Below are 23,870 nucleotides of genomic sequence, written 5' to 3' on the forward strand. Positions count from 1 at the left end.
GAGGTATGAAAACTAAATACAATGTTTTATCCTGGACTAAAGCCTGATTTGAAGGAAAAAAATGTTAAAAACTAAAATGATTTAAGACAATTGGAAAAATCTGAGTAAGATCTAAAGTTCAGATGATATTGTATCAATTTAAATATTCTCATTTGATGAGGAAAGTTTAAGGGGCCTCTGGGACAACATCAAGTGTACCAACATTCTCATCACAGAGGTACCAGAAGAAGAGAGAGAACGAGGAATTAAAAAGCTATTTGAAGAAATGATGGGAAACTTCCCAAACCTTGCAAAGGAAACAGATATACAAGCCCAGGAAGCACAGAGAGTCCCAAACAAGATGAACCCAAAGAGACCCACACCAAGATACAGTATAATTAAAATGCCAAAGGTTAAAGATAAAAAGAATCTTAAAAGCAGCAAGAAGAAGCAGTTAGTCATCTAAAAGGAAGTTCCCATAAAATTGTCAGCTGATTTCTCAACAAAAACTTTATAGGCCAGAGGGATTAGAATGAAACATTCAAAGTTATAATAAAAAGCAAGGACCTACAACCAGTATTACTCTACCCAGCAAAGCTATCATTTATAATCAAAAGACAGACAAACAGCTTCCCAGAGAAGAAAAAGCTAAAGGAGTTCATAACCACCAAACCAGTATTACAAAAAATGTTAAAGGGACTTCTTTAACACGTTGCGTATGGCGGGGTTTAAATACCTCGTGAAGATTCTCGTGATCCGTACGCAACGTGTTAAGAAGGAGATTAAAAAACTATGAATAATAAAATGGCAATAGCTACGGTATCTACCAACAATTATTTGAAATGTAAATGGATTAAATGCTCCAATCAAAAGATGAAAAGGAGCTGAATGGATAAGAAAACAAAACCCTTACATATGCTGCCTACAAGAGACTCACTTCAGACTGAAAGACATACACAGACTGAAAGCAAAGGGAAGGAAAAAAATATTTCATGAAAATGGAAACAAACAAACCAAAAGCTGGAGTAGCAATACTTATACCAGACAAAACACACTTTAAAACAGAGGCTATAACAAGAGAAAAAGAAGGACCCAGTAATCCCACTTCTGAAGAAACCTAAAACACTACTTTGAAGGGACATGTGCATCCATATGTTCATTGCAGCTTTATTTATAATAGCAAAGATATGGAAGCAACCTGGGTGTCCATAAATGGATGAATGGATAAAGAGGTGGTATACATATACAATGGAATATTACTCAGCTATAAAATGAAATCTTGCCATCTGCAACAATATGGATGGACCTACAGGGTATTGTGCTGAGTAGAGTAAGTCAGACAGAAAAAGATAAATACTATATGATTTCCCTTGTATGAAATCTAAAAAAACAAAACAAATAAACACGCAAAACAGAAACAAACTCATAGATACAGAGAACGTTTTGATGGTTGCCAGATGGGAGGGAGGTTGGGGTGATGGGTGAAAAGGGGGAAGGGATTAAGAAATACAAATTGGTAGTTACAAAGTAGTTATGGAGACGTAGGGTATATCATAAGGAATATAGTCAATAATATAGGCAATAATATTGCAATAACTATGTATGATGTCAGATGGGTACTGGATTTATCAGGGTGATCACTTCGTAAGTTATATAAATGTTTAATCATTATGTTGTACACCTGAAACTAATATAATATTGTATGTCAACTGTAATCGAAAAATAAAAAACTAAAACAAAGTAAATAAATAAATAAATATTCTCATCAGAAAAATTGCACTGTTTCTGTAAGGGAACTGCCTGGTTCTTAGGAAATAGATACTGAATTTTAAGTGTGTGTGTGTGTGTGTGTGTGTGTGTGTGTGTGTCTATGTGTAGAGAGAAATGATAAAGCAAAACTTTTAAGGGTATACAGTCCTCTGTACTATTTTTTGCAACTTTTCTTTAAATTTGAAATTAGTTCAAATAAAAAGCTAAAAAAAAGTCAGAGAGACAGGGTGGTATGAGGAAAAGGAATTATACTCTCAATGTGGTAGTAGTCAGGAAGGAAATTGGAACTGTGACAAGAGGCTAACCAAACAGGAGTGTAACTTGGAGGCTGAGATAGATTTAGTTAGCTGACAGACACCTACTTTAAAGTCGGGGGTGGAGGGAAGGAAACTGTAAATGACCTTCGTTTTTAAATACCTACCTTCGGTGAGTCCCACTGTCCCAATAGGGGGGTGGCTGAAGACCACTGTGGGAATGTTGTCATAGTCTAATTTGGAATCTTCTTTGCATTCAAAAAGTCTGTGGGCAAGTTTTCGGCCAGCAGCTATGGCAACTGCAAAGATAATTTAAAGTCAATGTTTAGCTTATTGCTCATTTTTTCATAGCAGAATTGCTCTACTAACCATTTGGCTATGTGGCTTCACATACTAGTTCTGACAGTTTTACACCAATGCTCACAATAATACCAAATTCAATATAATAAAGACACATCAATATCTTAGATATCAATTAAAAACTATCAAAATTTCAAAACTATCAAATTCTGTACATTCTATTATAACAAAACAAAAGACATATTTACAAGTTTCCAATCATCTGGCAGTTACCTACTTAATGAGGATATTAGCTTTTTGATACAATATTTATGGAGCAAACTATATTAGTTTCAAGCACCTTCAGTTCTACTTTATAACCACATTCAGTTCACACTAATTTTTTTTTAAAGTTTATTTTAAAAATTATTTTATTTATTATTTTTTAAAAATTTATTCTCCTTAGCCTGTTTTTATTCCTAAGTCTTTCAAAATAAATGCCTGAGTTCAGTAAAAGCATCAGCTACTAATTTTATTGATTTGAAATTGACAGATTTCTTTCCAAAATAAGTTATCAGTAGAATACCTAAGAAATTTCTTCACTTGAACATAATTTTCAACTCTTAGATTATGTTATAAAGTTTTTGAACCTTTCCTTGTTATTTTGTTTTTAAGAGAACTTCCTAAACAAACTCAACAGCTTTGGGTGTGAAACTGAGGAAGTTTCCATCCTGAAGTAAGACCCAGGGCCATTTTGGAAAGGCTGGAGAGGCTGCAGAGGGGTACAGAGTGAAAGCAGATGGAGTGGAGTTGATAACAGATAGAAGAGCTTGAAAAGTGCCAGTTAAATCCGAAAATAGCCTGAGGTATGAAACTCGGGGGATGAGGATCAATCTTCATTGTATCAAAACTAAATTATCATAGAAGAATCCCACTCTCAATTACTTCTTCCCAAAGCCACTTCCTTCCTCTGTCGCCACACACTACTCAGATTCTAATTTACAGTGTTCAGAGGAGGACTGTATCAGCTATATAAAAATTTCAGTCTTCAAGAAGCATTTTTAAAGTAAAAATGAATATTATTGAGAAAACATCAGGTACCCAACCAGCATCTATTTCAATCATTTTTATCATTTTGATGACATAAAGACAGTCATCCTTTTAACTTTGCTTAAGCCTATTTGACTATGAACTTCTGAACAGTTTTGTATAACACACAGAGCCTCCCTTACCCAAGAAAACAAGAAGCATTACCTGGAGTAAGAAGAGCTTTTCCACACACATCCCCAACTGCGTAGATGCCTTTCACGTTAGTATTCTGGAATTCATCCACGATGATATGACCTTTGTTGTCAGTTTGAATCCCCTAAAATTGTGAAGGGACATCACATAAATACCTGGCTTACCTACAAAAAAAATAGCAGATCAAATCTCTGATTCTATCTCATTTCAGGCACCTCTGTAGCCTGAATCTCCAAGAACCACAAGACTCAACCACAAGATGAAAATTTCTTAGCAAGTTGGCAAGGTTCATATCTTTTCTTTAAAAGGGAACTATTTTATCCGATTTTGAGGTATTTTAACAGGATTTGACTTTGCAATGTATAACTCAACTGGCCAGGTAAACATGAGAAGGCATCCTTCAGCTATCAGACATGCTACTTGCTATCCCTGTGGAGTCCATCAAGGAAGGTAGCTTTCAATTTTCTCCACTGAGGCAGTCTTTCTGAAGCATGCTAACTCAAACCTTCAAGGGGCACCATGAAGCAGTCACCAAAAGCAGATTTCTTTGAAGCTTACCATTTTATCTTTAAAAATCCAAGCAAATTTTGCATTCTACTCTAAAATATACTGCTACTTCCTTTAACCAAAAAATTTTCCCTTATAGTGAGTCAAATTTTTGCTCCAAGATGTGTCACGCTTATCTTGTGGCTTTCTAGATCCCATGTGTATACACTCCCGTGTGAGAAGCAGAGAGAAAACGGAAGTAGGTTCCATAAGAGTATTATTACCTTTGAAGCCAGGTAAACCTGGGTTCAAGTCCCAGCTCTGCCATTTGCTAGCTATGAGACCTTGTATAACCACCGATTTATCAGCAAATATTTGAGTTTCTAGTACAAATGAGGCATTAACCTAGTCACTGCAAATACAGTGGTAAATAATACAAATATCCTCCAAGCTCCACAGAGTTTACAACCATGAGTTATCTATTAGCTCTGTGCTCCTGTTTTCCTCATCCTTACCCCTCAAAGAGTTGGTGGCAAGATTAAATTAGGTCAGTAACATGTTGACCTACACATAGGAATCATTCAACTTGCACTACAAAGATATATCTTAACATTGAATGAGACTAAAAATTTTTGCCTCATTTTTTAAAAATTCAGCAAATATAGTTGAAAACTGGACCTACCAATGCCTATATCTGCACATGGCAAAATATCTCTTGAAAGGTGAAAAGCTGGATGGCTAGTTTTGTTAAAATAAAACCAGAGAGCTAGTTTTACTAAATTTCACTGAACAATAAGATTAAACACAAGTAAAGCATCTCCCCAGATATTTCATTTTTTTAATGCTCAAATATAGCATTTATAGAAATGAAAAAGGAATCTACATTATAACAGATATTAATATTAGAACATAAATCAAAATGTTATATACTTCTCAAGAGACTCCATCAAATATATAAACATCACACATCACATATCTATTATTATTCAGAGTAGTATAACATGTGAAAAAAATCATCACGACACCATCAACAGCAGCTGGTTAACATTTATTGAGTTCATACCATCAGCTGACATCTCAGCTAATTACTTTGCAAGCACTTTCTCATTTATTCTTCTCTATAACCCAATGAGGCAAGTACTATTTTTGTTCCCATATTTATATGAAACAATTCAAACTTAAGAGTAATTACACTTCTTGCTAAAGGCCATGAAACTGGTAACAGAACTAAGGTTCACAACTGGGTCAAACTCTGGGACCCAAGCCCCCAAGCTACTATCCTAGACTTTCCTTCAAAATTTAAAAGAACAAATAAGAATGCCAATTACGACACTTGTAGATCAGCTGCCCATTGGTCCCATCCCCAAGTGTTATAACGTCCAGGACGATTTACACACCCAACAATCTGGATTAGAGCTGTAGACAATAAGGAATAATATTAGGGCTTTAAAGAGACAAGTATCATAGTGAAAAGGAAATCTGTAAGGAAGAGGCTAGACAGGAAACTGCTGGACAATTTAGATGAGAGGTGGCTGGGACCTGATCTAGGGTGCTGACATTAAAAAGGATTTTTTTTTTTTTTAATTTCAAAGAAGTAGCAATAGGATTTGATGACAAACTGGATATGTATAATAAAAAGAAAAGAATCCAATAGAACCCACCACAGTTTTAGGGCCTGGGGTGCAGAGAGACAGGGTTGCTAAGAGATTCAAGAATGTTTTGGGCAGACTAAGTCAGCTTACCAGTTTGTTTAAATTCAGGGTCCTGGAATTTGGGTCCCTCCCAATGGCCCAGAGGAGGCAGTCAACATCTGGAATTGTGGTTAAGGTGGGCTTCCTACCAGGAACTGAAGTAACCATGGAGAGTTCCAAGCCGGAAGAAGTCTTTTTAACTTCCTTGACCTATTGGCAAATAAATGTGTTAATTGTGGGGGAGGGAGGGAAGAAGGAAAGCAAAGAGAAAAACTAGAATCCTTCACATTTAACAAATCCCCCCTGAATTCTACATGTGAATCTTTACATGCTGACACACATTTACTTTTACCCAAAGTCTACCAATGCTAGAACTCCTAGGAGCTGTGATAATTTCCTAGGGGGCCCCAAATCATCCAGCCAATGGCCATAAATGTCAGCTCATGTCACCAACTCAATGCTTCATTTGAAAAGTAAAATATGTTAAACTATACTTCTTAAAAACTGGTAAAATTTTAAGTGATAAATCTAAGCACAGTGATTTGCAACTGGAGTGTGGGGAGAAGGAAATGAGCTGTAGCAGCATCAGTAAGAAACTTTTTCACAGGCACAATCATTGCTTCTCCCTGTACATGCTTAACCAGAATAAGGGAGGGAGGTAAGAATCAGGTCAGGAGAGTGCAGCCCACATAGAGTTTAGTGATGGTCCCAAGGTGATTCTGATGTTGACCCCCACCACCAATCTAGCACTTTCATATACACAAAGCATAGTCACATTTATTATGCTACTTGACATGGCCTATGGTGAAAGGGTGAAACTGTGGGGAAAAACAATCACTTTTTACAAGGCTAATGCCGCAGGAAAATTCTGAAATTTAGGTGATTCCCTGAGAAGCAAAGCACTTCGTAATTTCTTTCCATCTGAAAAACCCAAAAGGGTGTGCTTTAAAAACAGATTCCATAATAATATTTCCTGAAAAATAAATATAATATTTAAATATAAATATAATATAATATTTAAATATAAAAATAAATATATTTCCTGAAAAATAAGGATATTCAATAAGGCATTTGAGCACAAAAATTAAAGCTTTAGTTCTAACTAAACAAAATTCAACTATCAGATTTCTAATCTTTTATACATTGACTTCATTAATAAATGAGAAATATAGCCTCTTATAATAAAGAAAAGAATTGGCAGTATTCTAGAAAGGAATAAATTGACTGGGGTAGACTAACAGTTTGTGTTTATAAAACCAATGGGGTAAAGCCAAGAGCACAAAGTGTGATTCATGATGGACAGGTGACTAAGGGTGGTAAGCGTGCCCCAGGTAGGTCGTACCTGTGAGTACTTCAGGACCTGGATGCCAGCATTCTCCAGCTCCTCAGTGCAGTTGGAACTGATTATTGAATCAAAATTTCTAAGTACCTGGATACAAACAGAGGCAGCAGAGGGATCAGGTGGGAAAGGAATACAACTTGATTAAAGATACGCTACAAACTTAGGAGGGAAATTTTGGTATCATCCTCCCTCTTATCTCCTTTTTTATTCGTGGCCATACTGTGAGGAATTTTAATAAACCTATTTTCCTCCGTCACCACCAATGTCTGTACTACATCTAACTTCACCAACTGCTGTTTTAGAGTTAAATAGATAAGTAATCTGCAGGTTTCTATCTTTGCTATGTTCCTCCCAAGCTTGCTTCTCTTTTCCATAAGTCTAGAGACCAGAAATTCTCTTTCCCCTTTCAGTATTCCGGGGCCAGCTTTCCCTCTGATACGATTTAAATGAAGATTCTCTAGCAAAATCTCTTTATTGAGGCAGAAAAGTGAATAGCATGGTCTTGAGGACTTCTTTTTTAATTTTATTTTATATTAGTCTTAGTCTCTCTTTAAGATCTCAAACTACTTTAGAGTTCTGAATTTGGTAAACATGGATCCACTCCTATTAAAGTTTCCAACAAAGCTGAAAACACGATGTCTTTGTTTTTTTCCCTGGAATGCTAGGTGTTGTTCTAGAGAATGTCTGTCTTTCTATCCATCTATCTACTCTTCCTCAAATCCTTTTAATGATTTTACGGGATAGGAGACTATCTATATATTTTTTTTCAGATGAGGAAGCTGAGACTCCAAGAACTGGAGTGACTTTTAGAAAGTACTAGAGCCAGGATTCAAATTGAGATAGTCCTGAATCTTCAGATCAAGTTCTCTCCGCATCATTATCCACTTCCTCTTCCCACCCATGATGGTAGAGGCCACGTGAAGTCACCGGAACCACGGCAGACAACTCCTGCTCTGTTACCCCTCGCAGGCTTATCGTGCCTGGGAAGGCACAAATCTCTTACCACGTCTCTCAGATCAGTTGTAGTGTCACTAAATGGGGAGTACTCCCCCTTCCATGTCTGTGGGGCCACTTTATTTTTTCTTAATTGAGTTCAAAATCCCAAGCTGAAGTGGGAAGTTCTGGGCAATGAAATCAGTTATATCTTCAAAGGCATTTACATATGTAGCATTGCTGCTATAACAAATTCCCATACCTCACCTTTTTCACAGCAATCATTCACATAGTCTGTCAGCATACTATTAAGATTTTAAATTAGTAGGCGTGCAGTGAGTGTCTTTTGAGGGATTTACTCTAAGAAGTGCTAGGAGGACCTAAAACTGCATATGGACACCTTAGCTCCCTTTCCAGTGGAGGAGAAAGACATGTAACTCTTGCAAGCTAAACCGAGGTCAGCACTTTATATAAATTCACCAGTTCATTCATCCCAACAACAAATATTTATTAAGTTCTACTATGTGGAAGACATAACATATTAGAATAAAAGACAGACTAACAATTAACTAAAAGGATATACAGATAAGATGTTGTGTAAGAGACAGAAATTATACAGAAGAGAACAGGGCAGGTTTCACAGAGACTGTCCCATCCTGCACTGGATCTTGATGATTTGGGAAGGGAAAGCACCTTAAGCAGAAGAGTCTGTACAAACATAAGAATGTGGGACCACATTACAGACAGGGGAAAGCCAAGTAGGTTAGTTTGAATGGAAGAACACAGAAGAAAAGAAGTGGGGAATAGGCCAGAGAGGGTTAAATTCCTTCTGAAAAACGGATCAGGTCTGACGAGATTGCTTTATGAGGGATCAGTATAGACGCGGAGTGATGCTCACACCTCACAAATCACAAGAGTAGATCAATACACCAGTAAATATATGTGTGTCAAATATATGGTGATGGAAAGAGAACTGACTCTGAGTGGTGAACACACAATGTGATATATACATGATGTATTACAGAATTGTACACCTGAAACCTATGTAACTTTACTAACAATTATCACCCCAATAATCTTTAATAAAAAAAAAGAAAATATATGTGTGGATGACCTGGTCATCATGGTGAGGGTGATGATAACAGAGGTGATAATAATTGTGGTGATCTGCTGATGGGGTGATGGGAGATGATACTCAGTGGGAAAGGCAGAATGGTGAAAGTCTATCCTAATTCTTCTTAAGGTATGCGGCCTCAAAAATGGTGCTAGAAACGGGGTAGATCATAGAATTGATAACGCAGTAGACTTAACAGTAGGCTACACTAAAGAAGGCTAAGTCACGATTAGCAACAAAACATATAAAGCAACACTTCATCATTAATGTCAAACACGAAAGCAGCATATTGGTCTGGGCTTCTGAGACCTTAGTTGACTCTCAGTTTTGATACTAATTAGCAGTCACAAAACCTCTCTGGGCCTTAAAATGAGGTTCGAATAGATGATCTATATATAAGCTTCCTTCAGTTTTATTTTTATTTTTTTGTGGCAAAGCAAAACACACAACATTCAATTTACCAACTTAACCATTGCTAAGTGGCCAGCTCTGTAGTGTTAAGTATATTCGTATTGTTGTAGTGATCCCCAGAACTTTTTCCTCTTGCAAAACTGAAACTCTGTACCCATTAAACAACAACTCCTCATTTCTTTCTCCCGGCAGCCCCTGGCAACCACCACTCTACTTTCTGTTTCTATGAATCTGACTACTCTAGATACTTAATATAAGTGGAATAATACAGTAGTTGTCTTTTTGTGACTGGCTTATTTCATTTGGTATGTCCTCAAGGTTCATCCAAGTGGTAACATGTGTCAGAATGCTCTTCCTTTTAAGGTAGAATACTATTTCATTTTATGTATCTACCACATTATATTTATCCATTCATCCATCAATGGACACTTGGGTTGCTTCCATATCTTGGCTATTGCGAATAATGCTGCCATAAACATAGGGATGAAAATATTTTTGATATGTGTCCTTTTAATGCAAAGAACTTAGTAAATTTTTTGACTGAGTGCTAATAACCCAATCCAAGAAATTAACCTGATAGTCTGTTCAATTTAACTAACACTTATATTTAACCCTGCATGTCTCCTTATAAAGTCATCTGCTATTATCTAACAATTCATGATGAAAATATCTGCCAGTTTGATTAAATCAAAATGATTTCATCAACTCTTAGCGCAGCTGGTAGCTGGGAAAGACAGAAGGCCTACTTCAAATAGCTTCTGTGCAGCGACATACGGAACAAACCAACCGATCTCCACATGCTTTGTACCCTAGTATTTAATGACAACAGAAGAGAAAATTCTCACTGTAGATTTTTAAGAAGATTGACATCAAGGCAAGAGAACGGACAAGGGTAGACTTTACCTTATCGTGCCGTATCATGAGCGATGTCTTCGAGCCCAGAGCTGAAAGGATACCTGCTATCTCCACAGCAATGTAACCTGCGCCAACGATGACACTGTGGCTAAAATGACAGCAGAGGGGTAATATTTTTAAATAAACTTATTTTGGAATAATTTTAGGTTTACAGAAAAGTTGAAAAGGCAGGACAGAGATGTCTTGTACACCCTCTGCCCAGTTTTTCTGAAAGTTACCATCTTACATAACCATGGTACAATTGTCAAACCTAAGAAATTGACATCGGTACATTGCTATTAACTAAACTCGAGGCTTTACTCAGATTTTACCAGTTTCCCATTCATTTCCCCTTTCTGTTCCAAGATCCAATCCAGGATACCACATTGCAATTTTAAGTAGAAAATATCCCATTTTTAAAAGGAAATAAATAGATTTTTGGTTGTTTTAAAGCTCTTTAGCCTCATTTCTTCAGAGAGGAAACAAACAAACAAAAAAGCATTGAAACTAGAGATGATTCCTTATGTAATGATCTTTGCACCTAAAACTAAACTCAACACCACAATTCTTATCACTATTATTCTCTGCTCAGTATTTCTCCTTGATCATTATTGAATTCTATCAATCTTTGCAATGTAATTTAAAGGCCAATTTAAGCAAGCCATTTAACTTATAGGATTGATCTGAATTACAACTAGACACCCTGCATAAATTTGATCTAAAAAAGCATCTTAAACACTAGATTGATTGGATGAGGCTTTGAAGCAATGGCAGAAAAGCTGGCCTTAGCCCTAGTGCAACAATGTGTACTTCCAGGCTGCAGCCTAGATAAGAAGCATCCCATTCAGGACTAGTTCTGTAAAGCTTCAGACATGGTCCTCTACCACTGTTACAATGTTTGGGTAACAAGCAATCAGGGAAGAACAGAAAAATCTTCTCTTTAGTACCTCCCATAGGTAAGGTACCATGTTTTGAGTCCCTGCCTTCAGAGGGCTATGGTCTGGATGGAGGATGAAGCATGACCCAAAGGCTGCAAGATAAAGGTAAGCACCCTCCTATCCTGTCCTTACAGACTGAAAACTATGAAAAAGTTCTTCTTCCATCTCTAGCTCCCTCTTTCCTATTGTATGATGACCTCTATTCCTTTCTTCGGGTCTTCCCTCCTTCTTTTCTCTATCCATCTTCTCTTTCTTCCCCCACTGTTTATTATTATCATTACTTTTGTTAAGCATTGCACTAGACGGGATAGGTAGTGGTGGTAGTGGTAGCTGCCCTTAAGGAATTCCTGAGGGGAAACATGCCTTGGGGTTTGCTGAGGCACAGAGGTAAACAGCCAGTTCTTGTAGGACAGAGGGTTCAGAGAACACTCCAGATTCCTGAAAGATGACTCATGCAGGGGTTGGAGGATACCTCCCAAGTAGAAGGAACAGGTATAAAACAAGTTGGCTTCTTTGGAGAACTGCAAGGAGTTCAGTGTTTGGCTCTCAGCTCCCAAAGGCACCTCCTTCTGCATCTTACCACTAAAGCATCCACTGGAAACGATCTTACATCCCCAAATCTCCAAAGCACTTCTCTTAACTTCATCATGGCCCTCAGAACTACTTGCACCACCACATTCCAAGGGATCCGTGCTCCAGCACCCACCCTGACATAAGCTCAAGGAGGGCAACGCTGAACCATTCCGCCCACAGGCAAATGGTACAGAATTGGTTCTTTCTCTGATTATTTGCTTCTTTACCAACATAACAGTGATAAAGGAGTCTTAGAAAAAGAGAACAAAATGCACATAATTGTTCATTCATTGTCCTATTTTCCCAGAGTCTTTTGTTTATAACACGCATAAATTCATTCCAATTATTTTATTGCTAGCAATGCAAGTTTAATAAATGATTTTAAAACATTCAAAACAGATATGTATAATAAAATATCTTTCAGGGCAAGTCTAGATTGAATTACATCATCCAAACAAGACGAGTCATGACCACATTTCTGGTCTGAGAAATGTGGTCATGACTCGTCTTGTCTGGATGATATAATTCATATTCTCAGGTATGTCATATCATTCAACCCTAAAACAAAACCATTAGATCATGAGGGAAGAAAGGTGGTTCTCTTAACACATTTCCATGCCCTGCAGACAGCAAATCTAAAAAGACTGTTTGCTTTCCTCAAAATCAAAAGATTGCTTGATCTGAATATCTTAATAGGACATTTTCACCACAGCTATGAAACTGCAAAGAAACCCTCCTGTCCCTTACTAACTGTGGCTCGAGGTGACTTAAGGTAAAGGGATAGGCATGGATTATTAGTCAGCTTCTACAAAGACTTTTCTAAAAGCACAGGATTAAGAAGACCTCAAACTGGATTGGCAGCACCACTGAGGGAGCAGCAGAGTTGAGCAATACTGACTCCAGAGTGAGTGTTTCTCAGAAGGAGATAAAAGCTAGTCCCTGGGCCAAAAGGGTCCCTCCTCCAGTTCCTGGGTGTCACCTCTTTTCATGAGGGACGGGAGGATCCCTCTAACCGAGGAAGCGTCCAACTGGCAGCTTCTTCAAATGAGAGAAACACTCTCCCTCATTGTCATTTTTCTCTCTAGTATCTAAACCCATGACAGAAGATTCGTAAGGTTATCTGGGTAAACACGTATGTATAAAGAACGATTTCAGAAAATCCGTTTTTGTGAAACTGACAGAGCCTCCATTTATGGAGATCCCTCTGCACTAGCTGCTTGGAAAACCACAGTTACTTAAGAAACGTTATCAATTGATACTGTATCAAGATGAAGAAGGAAGACAATCTTAAGGCTTTCCCATTTATTCTTTAAAACCACCCTCTATTTGATTCTGGTTCTAAAAGCTCTGCAATGGCCTCTGACCAAAAGCATGAAAGATGCGAGTCACTTAACGAGGGGTACTAGTGTATGAGATACCCGAGGTCATAAAAAGAGAAGAGGTAGGAGAACAGAATTCAGGAAATGCCTGCATTTATTGGAGGGACAGGGGGAGGGAGGAGAAATGTCAGCAGGAGAGACTGAGGGAGAATGAACACCGAGCTCAGGAAGGAAACCAGCTTACCTAGGCAATTCTTCCAGTTGAAAAAATCCATCACTGGTTATTCCTAGGCTGGCACCTATGTAGGAAAATGCAATGTAGGTTACCCAGAATGAGCTTTCCCTTGGAAAATAATCACAACATGTTATGCAAGACCCAATACTTTTTCAACCATCACACTCTCTGTTTTGATATGTTTTGCTAAAGTCCTCACTTGGGAAGCTGCCAACCAAGTCTTCCCTGAGTCCACATTTTTACTTTCTCTCTAGAAATAACTGTTGTGATGATTAAATATCTATCAAATTTCTCTGAGGAACTAAAATTTTCTCAGCTCTCATGAACAGACTCTCTGCTTCACTCTCCCACCCCAACATGTAGGCGGGGACCCCTTGGCTCAGCTTTGGCCCTCTTCTCTCTCTGCCTTTGTCTTCAAAGGTTTCAACCAATTCTCCCCTCATTGTGGAGGACTTCCAAATACATAGTCCTAGTTTTGACCTTCTCCCCAAGTTCCAGTTCCAAATTTCTAACTGTCTCATTATACAATTCCGAAATTCTGCCTCGAACTCAGTATATTTAAAACTGAACCTTAACTTTATATCCCAAACCACATCCCTCGCTCAAGTTTACCACTTCACTTAAAGGGACCACCTTCCACGAATACTCCAGGTGAAGTATTGAGTTGCCAATCTGTGATTCCTTCTCTCAACGCCCCCTTATATTGCATCAGTTATTAAGAATATTGCACTATGCCAAATCCAAGACCCCAAGATTAAAAGGCACATCCTGATTTCAGAGGTGTTGAAAAAAATTTTTTTTAAATGTGTCTTGGAATCAATGAAATACAGTAACGAATTCTTCCTTCTCTGAGTCGAAAAAAATTTTTTTTAAATGTGTCTTGGAATCAATGAAATACAGTAACGAATTCTTCCTTCTCTGAGTCTTTTGTGCCTGTTCTCTTCTCTGGTACCTGACATGTAGCAGCGGCTCAGTAACTGTCTGCAGAACTGAACTGAGCTTTTCCATCACATGTCAGATCTAACGCTGTAGTTCAGCACCGTGTCTTCACCTCCTGGCTATTGCCAGAGCTTTCTAACTGATCTCCCTCCTCTGTAAGTCACTGTCAGATTAGTTTTCTAAAATTATCACTTAGATCTTACTACTACCTTATTGAAAAGCTAATAATTATTTGCCCCAGTTGTTGTGAATCCTAGATTCCTTAATATACTTTGCAAGTCACACAATTTGGTCCTAACCCGCTTCCAGTCTCAGCTTAATGTATTCGCCTCCAGAATTTTCAATGTTAGAAAAACTGGCGGAGCTGGTTGAATGTCCTTCAGTGACATTTTTATTCCTCACTGGCTCTTTGAGTTTTCCTTTTTTTTTTCCTCAGCACATAACTCCCCTTTCCTGGAAATTCTTTTTGGTTCATGCCAGCCCATAATAATCTGTCCCACCATTGAGGACCCCAACCCTCACTGTCTGGGAATCACCTTGTAACATTTACCTTTTATTTTCTTTGTATTTGTTTTTGTTTTGTTTTTTTAATATGGAACGCTTCACGAATTTGCGTGTCATCCTTGCGCAGGGGCCATGTTAATCTTCTCTGTAACGTTCCAATTTTAGTATAGGTGCTGCCGAAGCGAGCTCTCTTTGTATTTGTTTTTATCTTATGTTGTTAATTAATAAAGGTGCACGTTAAAAAATGAAAAAGTACAACGGAGCATCTAGTGAAAAGCAGGCCTGTTTCCCACCTCAGACCTCTAGTCCTCTCTTTGTAAGAAGTCAGCATTGCAGGGCTTTGAGTATCGCTCCAGACACGTTCTAGAGCACATACTGTCTCCCTGCCTTTTTGAAACGACACAAATTATAGAACACACACTGTCGCACACCTTGCTTTCTTTCATTTCACAATCAATTTTAGAGATTGTTCTATATCAGGATGCTTATGTCCAATCTTCTTAACTAAATTTTAAGTTATGTGAGAACCATCCCTTTATGTCTTTTACAGTTGTTCTTAACCTCTTGGAGATCATGTATCCCTTTAAAAGCTGGTGAAAATTTATGGATTCTCTCTCAAGAAAGAAAAAAATTACATAAATGCATACAGACTCAATTTTTTTCCATATAAACTCAGATTGGTTGTGTGTCTTATGAAGCCAACCCATGGATACAAAAGATATATAAACAATGATCACCATCCACAAAGACCTCACGATCTAGTTGGGGGATAAAGACATGGACAATGTTTCTTGTAAGAGAATAAGGCTGTATGTTCATGATTCATCCCTGTGTGTATAAAATGTAAAGGCAGATAGAACTACCTGAGATTCTTACTGATTTGATTTTATTATTCTCTATATGAGAAAAATATGTATATACAGAAGGCTTAATTAGGTAATTACGTTACATCCCTAAACATTCCTCTCTCTTAAACAAAACAGTACATATATCATGTGTCTTGTGAATAACAACCCATCTGATAAACCGAGTCTGGAAACAATCTCTACCCTGCTGAGAAGGACAGGATGAACCTCTCACTGATCTTTCTCCCCATGCTCCTTATGGTATGTATGAGCCTGGAGCTGGAAGAAATACCTGTCTTTGTTCCGTCACTAAGCACCACTTAAGCCAATTACGTTTAGGTTCTGCAGAGACTTCTCATGGCCTTGTCCCAAAGAAAGAACTGGTAGGTATAGCATGGCTTATAAGGTTGAACACAATGGGAGCTGAGACTCACCTGGGATCTGGCTCTCCTGAGGACGTGAGGGCACACCACCTGTTGCAATCAAGATGTGAGGAGCAGTGTATTTTTTCCCACTGACCTCTACTGTGGGCTTGGGATCACATGTGAATGCTGCATGGCCATGGATGATTTCTATATGGGACTGGAGAAGGAACAATGATATTAGTCTGTCCTTAAGATAAAGCAAAAATATGTGTTGCCACTTATCAGATCTTTCCATTTCTCTGCTGAGGATTTTAACTTTGGGTTTGCTGAGGCCAAGACAATTCTCAATGTTCTAGTTTCTGCAGAGCTTCTGTTAACTGATACTTAGGTAAGGCCTTGCTATTCAATTCTGGAAGTGTACAGTAAAAAGACTGCTACCTTGGGCCAAAACCCAGAGACCAAAAAAGATATGCAAGTCACCCCGCCCCCCAAGGAAAAAGATTACATCTTTGCCCCTAGGAGTTGAGGGAGAAAGTCTTGCTCACTTGCAATGAAAATGCACTAAAGAATGCTATGTCTGGAGGAAGGACAGAGGCTGAAAAAGACAAAAGGATAAAGACGAAGGGGGTAAAGAAGGCAAAAGAGAAATACTCAGCCAAGGGAAGAAAAGACAATGCTTCCGTTTCATTAAACAAAATGGAAAGAATACCACAAAATTGCATGACAATGAAGTTCTATGCTAGAGATGTTGAGAACCCAAGACTCTTCATTGGCTCTTACTGAAATCCTCTGTGCCAGGGCCTAGATTTGGGGATTGGAGTTTGCTGGGTGACAAGCTTCTGCCAGCCATGACACATGTATTAGCATGCAAATGTGGGCACTTTACAAGCATAATGGAATCATGCAAGTAGGATCACAGAAGAGAATGTTTTTAACATTTTGGAACATGGTTGGTTTGGAACTGGGTTAACGCCTCATTTCCAATCACCCTTGCAGGCCCGTTCTGTAGGTACCTTGCTTAATCAAGATGAATCAAGATCAATGACAAAAGCATCCAGAAAAACCTTTCTTCGGGAGGTAATGATTTTCTGTGGGGTGCCTGATAAAAGGGAGGATGAATCAAGTGGCAATAATGTAGATAATAGTTTGGAGAAGAAACTGATGAAATTTTTATTTCCTAGGATATTTGACAGAAAGTTTCTCTTTCTATTAAGAATTTCTGGGTCAACTATAATTCCTTCCCTATGAGGTCATAGTAAATCTCACTACACACCAAGATTTGTATTTAAAAATGTTGTTTCTTGAGACATTTTCTTATCTCTTTTGCATTTTAGCTAGCTCTACTTTAGAAAAAAAAATTGATGTGGGTGTTTTAGTATATAGCAAGTAGTATCTCTATACTCATACCCAGTAGCCTTAAAATCTCTTGTTGTCATGCCTGGGGCACTGACGGCCCCCAAATATTTCCCCCTTGAGTTGGGAATTAAGGCCAGGAAAATTTTACCCTCCAAAAAATAAACCCAACAAATGATAAGAATCAAGAAAAAGATACATGAGGTTAGCCATCTGTAGAAGTAACTAACCCTAAAAATTGGTTTATAAACATGCTGCTTATGAGATTACTGTGGCACAAATATCATCAATAATCTACCAATCTAAATATAATCTAAACTACAATGAAGTATTAGAAACTGCAAAGTGAGACCAAAAAGGCAAACGAAGAGTGGCAGGATATATGCCATCAAGAAAAAGAAGACTTGGCGACTTGGCCGGCCCGATGGCTCAGGTGGTTAGAGCTCCATGCTCCTAACTCCGAAGGCTACTCAATTCCCACATGGGCCAGTGGGCTCTCAACCACAAGGTTGCTAGTTCAACTCCTCGAGGATGGTGGGCAGTGCCCCCTGTAACTAAGATTGAACACGGCACCTTGAGCTGAGCTGCCGCTGAGCTCCCGGATGGCTCAGTTGGTTGGAGTGCGTCCTCTCAACCACAAGGTTGCCGGTTCGATTTCTTGACTCCCGCAAGGGATGGTGGGCTGTGCCCCCTGCAACTAGCAACGGCAACTGGACCTGGAGCAGAGCTGCGCCCTTCACAGCTGGGACTGAAAGGACAACTTGAAGCTGAATGGCATCCTCCACAACTAAGATTGAAAGGACAACAACTTGACTTGGAAAAAAAAGTCCTGGAAGTACACACTGTTCCCCAAAAAAGTCCTAAAAAAAAAAGAAAAAAAGAAAAAGAAAAAGGAGACTTGGATGGTGCAGTTTGTCAATGTCTCCAGCATAGTCCTGGGTGGGAGAGCTACGGCATCTAAGCACTGAGGTGGAAAAGGCCTCAAGCTCGTGAAGGACAACATATATTTGCTGAAGGCAAATACCTTTGCCCTATTTTCTTGATGAGATTTCATTCACACAAAAACAACCTGCTGAACCATAATTTGAGGACATCTAGCCACCAAAAAGGAGGGTGCTCTGAGCAAATGAACAATGGCAGGTTTCCCGCCAGATAATGCTCCCGATTTTAATAAACGGAAATAAGCAATCTCTTCTGTGTTTAGCTTCTGGAACCAAGTGGAGGGCCAGACTGACTCAAGGTACAGCCATCAGATGAGACCTGGTCTACCAACTTTGGCACAGATTGCCCACTCTCTGTAGAAAAGAGGCTGACCTATGGAGTCAGAGACTTCTCTCTGATAGGTCAACCTCAAAATCATTCATCACAAAAGAAGTAACAGAAACAAGAGATATATGCCATGGCTACGTTTTAGTCTGGGCAGACTTGCTAGCATACTCTAGCAGAGAATAGCTCCTTCTCAAAGCTCAAAACCCAGCACTCACCTTGGTGAGGTTATCCTGATAGATGGTGTTCAGGCGGCTCACATAGGCATCCCGTTTTTCCTTTATAACACTGCAGTGAAACCGGAGTCAGTACTGAGAAACAGGATTCCCCTCTTTCAGTTAGTAACGAGGGCATCTGTGCCTGACCACCCCCCTGAGCAGAGAGAATGACAGTCAACAAGAACCCCTTGGTGAATGTCTCTGAAGACAGTCACCCTCCCCCCGTGTCTGTCTGCTTTCCCTATGTAGAGAACCTCTATTCTACTCCATGGAGAATGTTCAGTTGGCATCCATGGTCTGGAAATTAAAATGTTCTTTGCATAGAAGACAAAGAGTAGAGCTTTGGCACAATGCCTAGTACCTGCTGGCCACTCAATATTGGTTGAATAAATGAATAAATTTGCAAAATGTAAAAAAAGAAAATTTGACGGCTTCAAAAAGTTTATGGCACCTCCTTAAAAAGTTAAAAACAAAATTGCCATATGACCCAGCAATTCCACCCCCAGGTATAGACCCAAAATAATTGAAAGCATGAACTTGTAGGCCAATGTTCATAGCATTATGATTATTCACAACAGACAAAGGGTAGAAAAAAAACCCAGCAGTCCACTGAAGGATGAAGGGATAAACAAATTATGGCATATAAATATAAAGGAATATCATTCAGCCTTAAAAAGGATTGAAATTCTGACACATGCTATAACACGAACTTTGAAAACATTATGCTAAGTGAAATAAGCCAGACATTAAAGGACATATATCGTATGAAGTGCCTAGAATAGGCAAATTCATAGAAACAGAAAGTAGACTAGAGATCCCAGGGGTGGGGAGAAACGAACAGGAGTTATTGTTTAATGGGTACATTAAAAGCACTGCTTCTGTTTGGGTTTGTGGAAAAGCTCTGGAAATGGACAGTGGTAACAGTTGCACAACTCTATGAATATACTTAATGCCATTGACTGGACAACTTAAAAATGGCTAAAATGGGCTGGCCCAGTGGCTCAGGTGGTTGGAGTTCTGTGCTCCTAATGCCAAGGTTGCCGGTTTGATTCCCACAGGGGCCAGTGAGCTGTGCCCTCTATAGCTAAGATTGTGAACCAGCCAGCAGCCGGCGAGAGCTGCTGTGAGCAGCCTACCAATGACCGATGACCAGCAACCAACTGCCTCAGCCGGGGGGAGCGCAAGGCTCATAACACCAGCATGGGACAGGGAGCTGTGTCCTACACAACTAGACTGAGAATAACAATGGCTTGAACTGCGGAGGGGGGGGGGAGGGAGATAAAAAAAGGGGGAAAAAAGGCTAAAATGGACATTTTATGTTGTGTGTTTTTATGTGTATACATTTAATGTACACAACTTATAGAGATAAGTATACATCTGTAAAGCCATCACTGCAATCAAGGCCATAAACACATCCATCACTTCTAAAAGCTTATGTTATATATATTTCACCACAATTAACACCCCCGCAAAACTTTATGGCTCATTTAATTATGAAAAATATTATCAACACTTACCGCCAATTGAATTTACTATCACAACTCTGAAAGCCATAATCAACATGGTCATGAATGAATTCGGAGTGCACAGCTGTGTTCCACATTACCTGTCAAAAAAAGTACCCAAAACAGTAATGCATGAGTTCTGAGGGAAAAGAGAAATCAGGAATGAAAGGTAACTATAGAATAAGCAGATAAAAATACCGATCTTTAAATTTAAAAGAAAACTAAACATTTAAAAGAGAGAGTTCAAAAGTATAACCACGTAGATTTTACAGGTAGACTTCTGAAATGTTGGGGAAAAATTAGTTTGATGGTTCATTTCCCTAGTTTGTAAACTCTGTAAAAGCAGGATATTATAAGCCTCATAGCTCTTCCAGTAACCTTTATTACTGCTTACATTCACTTTTCAAGTTTCAGATTTTTTTCAGCCCTGCCTTTTGGGCCTAGTTCTAGGAAATGGAACTGCATCAGTAACTTTACAGTAAAGTGATTTGGAAGGAAGCTTATTAAGGAAAGTTGAGGGCTGAAAACTTTAAGAGGATGAATTCATATTATGTATTCAGTAACTACAAATGTGGCCTTGTAAGACGTATGCAATTAGACATCTGGAACTCAACAGTTCAATGCGTCTCTTGTGGAATGTAGCCTATAATCTGTAAAGGCCTTTTAATGCCAACTGATCATCATGATAACTGAATTCACACTGGCATCCAGAACTCTAGAGGACAAACTACCATTTTTCTTTGTCAGGCAAGTCTTACACTCCATTTCTGACAAGGCTTAACATTGCTTCTTTGCACCTTTCTCCCTTTGTGGCTAAAGATGAATAAATTGATGAATGCTGCATTCTGATTTTTTATTGAGGTAAAATTCATATACTATAAAATTAACCATTTTATCTACTAGATTCTTTATCTTAAACAATGCATACGAAAGACGTATCAATACCACAAATTGTGTAATTTTAAGAAACATCACAATACCTCATATTTTCCTGAGTATGTATTTACTTCCAATTTGTAGTATGTACAATGCTATAGCATCAGACACCTCTGGAGAGAGTGCCTCTGTATGAACTGCATTGGGCTTTTAGGCTCAGACAAAATCAAGGTGGTAGCTGCCCCACCATCCAGTTCCTTCTCTACTGATGATTCCCTCTACGCTTCTGCAGGGCGCAGCTACTCTAGACTTAAGTCTGTTCTACAAAACGACAGGCAATTACCAACTATCTTCAAGAATACAAAAGCATTTTGAAATTAGTAGAGTCCTATAAAAATATAAGGTAAATGTCTAGTACAAGTGATCATAAGAGAAGGGTTAAGTCAAACATAATATCATATCAGAACAAAATATTACAAATTCAGGCAACTATGCCAGTATTAGCCCAGATGGTATTCTTTTCTTTTTAAACTTTTTTTAATAGTGTAAGATATTTTTTTTTAACTTTTTAAAAACATTTATTTTAAGTGTGTTTTGCCAGGACCCATCAGCTCCAAGTCAAGTAGCTGTTTCAATCTAGTTGTGGAGGGTGCAGCTCACACTGGCCCATGCAGGTATCGAACCGGCAACCCTAGTGTTACGAGCATCGTGCTCTAATCAACTGAGCCAACCGGCTGCCCCCAGATGGTATTTTAAAATAATGAAGTAGCAACAGTCAATACCAGATTTGCTACCACAATTGGTTTAAACTACATAAAACCACCTTTCAATTAATTTACATAATTCATATATCCGTAATTACATACTCCAAGCATAACAGATTCCAAAATCTAAGATGAAAAGAAAATTGAGGAAAAATGTCTCACAGAAAAAAAGAAATTTCCCTAAGAGGAAAAAAAAAAAATCTACCATAATAACAGATTACAGAAAACCTTTCTGGAATTAAATTTGGGTATGCGTCATGATGAGATCAGGATATTGGCTTCATACCAAAAAGCTACCAACTGAAAATGTAATCTCAGTAACAAAAGGTTGTAAGCTTGGGATTATAACATGTTTTGAAAGTACATTCAAATGAGAAGTAAAATTATTTGCAAGTATAAGCACAAGACAGCATTGGAAATAAGAGCGGTCATTTCTTCCTCTTCATCACAGGCAAAGATGAATTTATTCAATGTGACCTACACCACATTGTAGCTTTTAGGGCCAAAAATCAGAATGGTACTGAGAATCCATGAAGCTCTAGAACTGAATGGAAATACTTAAGATTTCACTAGATAATTTAGTGTGACAACTGGGTCTCCCTATTGAGAAAAAGCTGTCCTGTGCTGACGACCAGTCCTAATTACTAGGCCCAGATGTAATCTCACTCACTCTAAACTAATAAATCAATGTATCGTTTTATAAAAACAATTCTTCGTCATTTTGGGTAATCATTTCACTAATCTGTCTGATCACTCCTGAGTGAACCAATCAACTTGAATTTCTAGAACAGCAAAGACAGGGACTAGAAGGCAAGTACATAGCAACTCTATCAACAGACCGCTTAGCATAAAGGTATCCAAATACTATACCCAGAAATGTCATTCAAGCAACTTGAGAAATTCAATTTTAGAGTGGCCGTAAGATACCCGAAGTCACATGTTACATTATTTTAACGTGGGCAATTTATAGGGAAATTGATTTCTGTGTTTAAAAACAAACCTCCCTTCCTAAACACACACACACACACCTTTGACAATCTTTACCCAGTCCTAGTCTCCCTGGGGAAAACTGATTTAGAGGCACGGGAGCAGGTAAAAGACCAGATGGCTTGAGGCAAACATCCCACCCTCTGGGAAGTCACCCCACAAGTCCAGGTAGTTAACCAGAGCCACGTGTGGGAGGAGCATCCACCTGCCACTATCATCCACCTGGTCTGGGTCATATTCACACTCGGGCTGAGAGCTAGATACAAACTTGACTGCCTGGCTGGCTCTCCCTACTGAGAAAAAGCTATCCTGTGCAGATGGATAGTTCTTTTCTTTTATGTCATGACTACGGATGTTTTGTTGGTCTTAGTTCCTTCTAGACCATCCGAAGTTTGAGACCAGACACTGTGCTCTATTCCTGGTTACCTCCCCACTGTGCCCCCACAAGAATTTGGTCACTTTATCACCATGTTGAGAATTTACCACATGGCGAATGTCCAGGATGGATTTCTTTTGCATGCAATTAGTGTCCAGGAGCTAATATCTCTGTGGTTCTCTCTCCAGCTGCCCCTCCCCTCTCCCCCAGGCTCCCCTGCAGGGGTAGCTCAGTCCTGGCCAGGAGAACGTGAAGGAACCTGCAGAAACAGTGCTGAGTGAGGGCATCCCGCCTCAGCTCCGGGAGCCATCCTGTGGCCACCAGGCAGGGGATTTACTGTTGGTTATACACCTAGGACATCAGAATGGAAAGACAGAAAGAAGCCCGGGGCCTTTCAGATACCTCCTAAGTG

General features: G+C 38.8%; 1 protein-coding gene and 1 non-coding gene across 2 annotated transcripts in view; both read right to left on the reverse strand.

Moving 5' to 3' along the window:
• Window positions 1-23,870, reverse strand: part of GSR (glutathione-disulfide reductase) — a 44,037-nt gene that overhangs the window by 2,991 nt on the left and 17,176 nt on the right. The window contains exons 3-11 of the mRNA XM_019750505.3: window positions 20,468-20,556; window positions 18,951-19,020; window positions 16,183-16,330; window positions 13,470-13,524; window positions 10,405-10,504; window positions 7,044-7,130; window positions 5,753-5,911; window positions 3,537-3,648; window positions 2,171-2,302 (exon numbers count right to left, since the gene is read on the reverse strand). Coding sequence (XP_019606064.1) covers window positions 2,171-2,302; window positions 3,537-3,648; window positions 5,753-5,911; window positions 7,044-7,130; window positions 10,405-10,504; window positions 13,470-13,524; window positions 16,183-16,330; window positions 18,951-19,020; window positions 20,468-20,556 — 952 coding nt within the window. The remainder of the gene's footprint in view (window positions 1-2,170; window positions 2,303-3,536; window positions 3,649-5,752; window positions 5,912-7,043; window positions 7,131-10,404; window positions 10,505-13,469; window positions 13,525-16,182; window positions 16,331-18,950; window positions 19,021-20,467; window positions 20,557-23,870) is intronic.
• On the reverse strand, window positions 14,986-15,092 carry LOC141571473 (U6 spliceosomal RNA). Its single transcript, XR_012496201.1, has one exon. It is a non-coding gene; the product is annotated as a U6 spliceosomal RNA (small nuclear RNA).

Source organism: Rhinolophus sinicus, chromosome 16, assembly GCF_057876585.1.
Source record: "Rhinolophus sinicus isolate RSI-liver-muscle chromosome 16, RSI-T2T, whole genome shotgun sequence".
Classification (NCBI taxonomy): domain Eukaryota; kingdom Metazoa; phylum Chordata; class Mammalia; order Chiroptera; family Rhinolophidae; genus Rhinolophus; species Rhinolophus sinicus.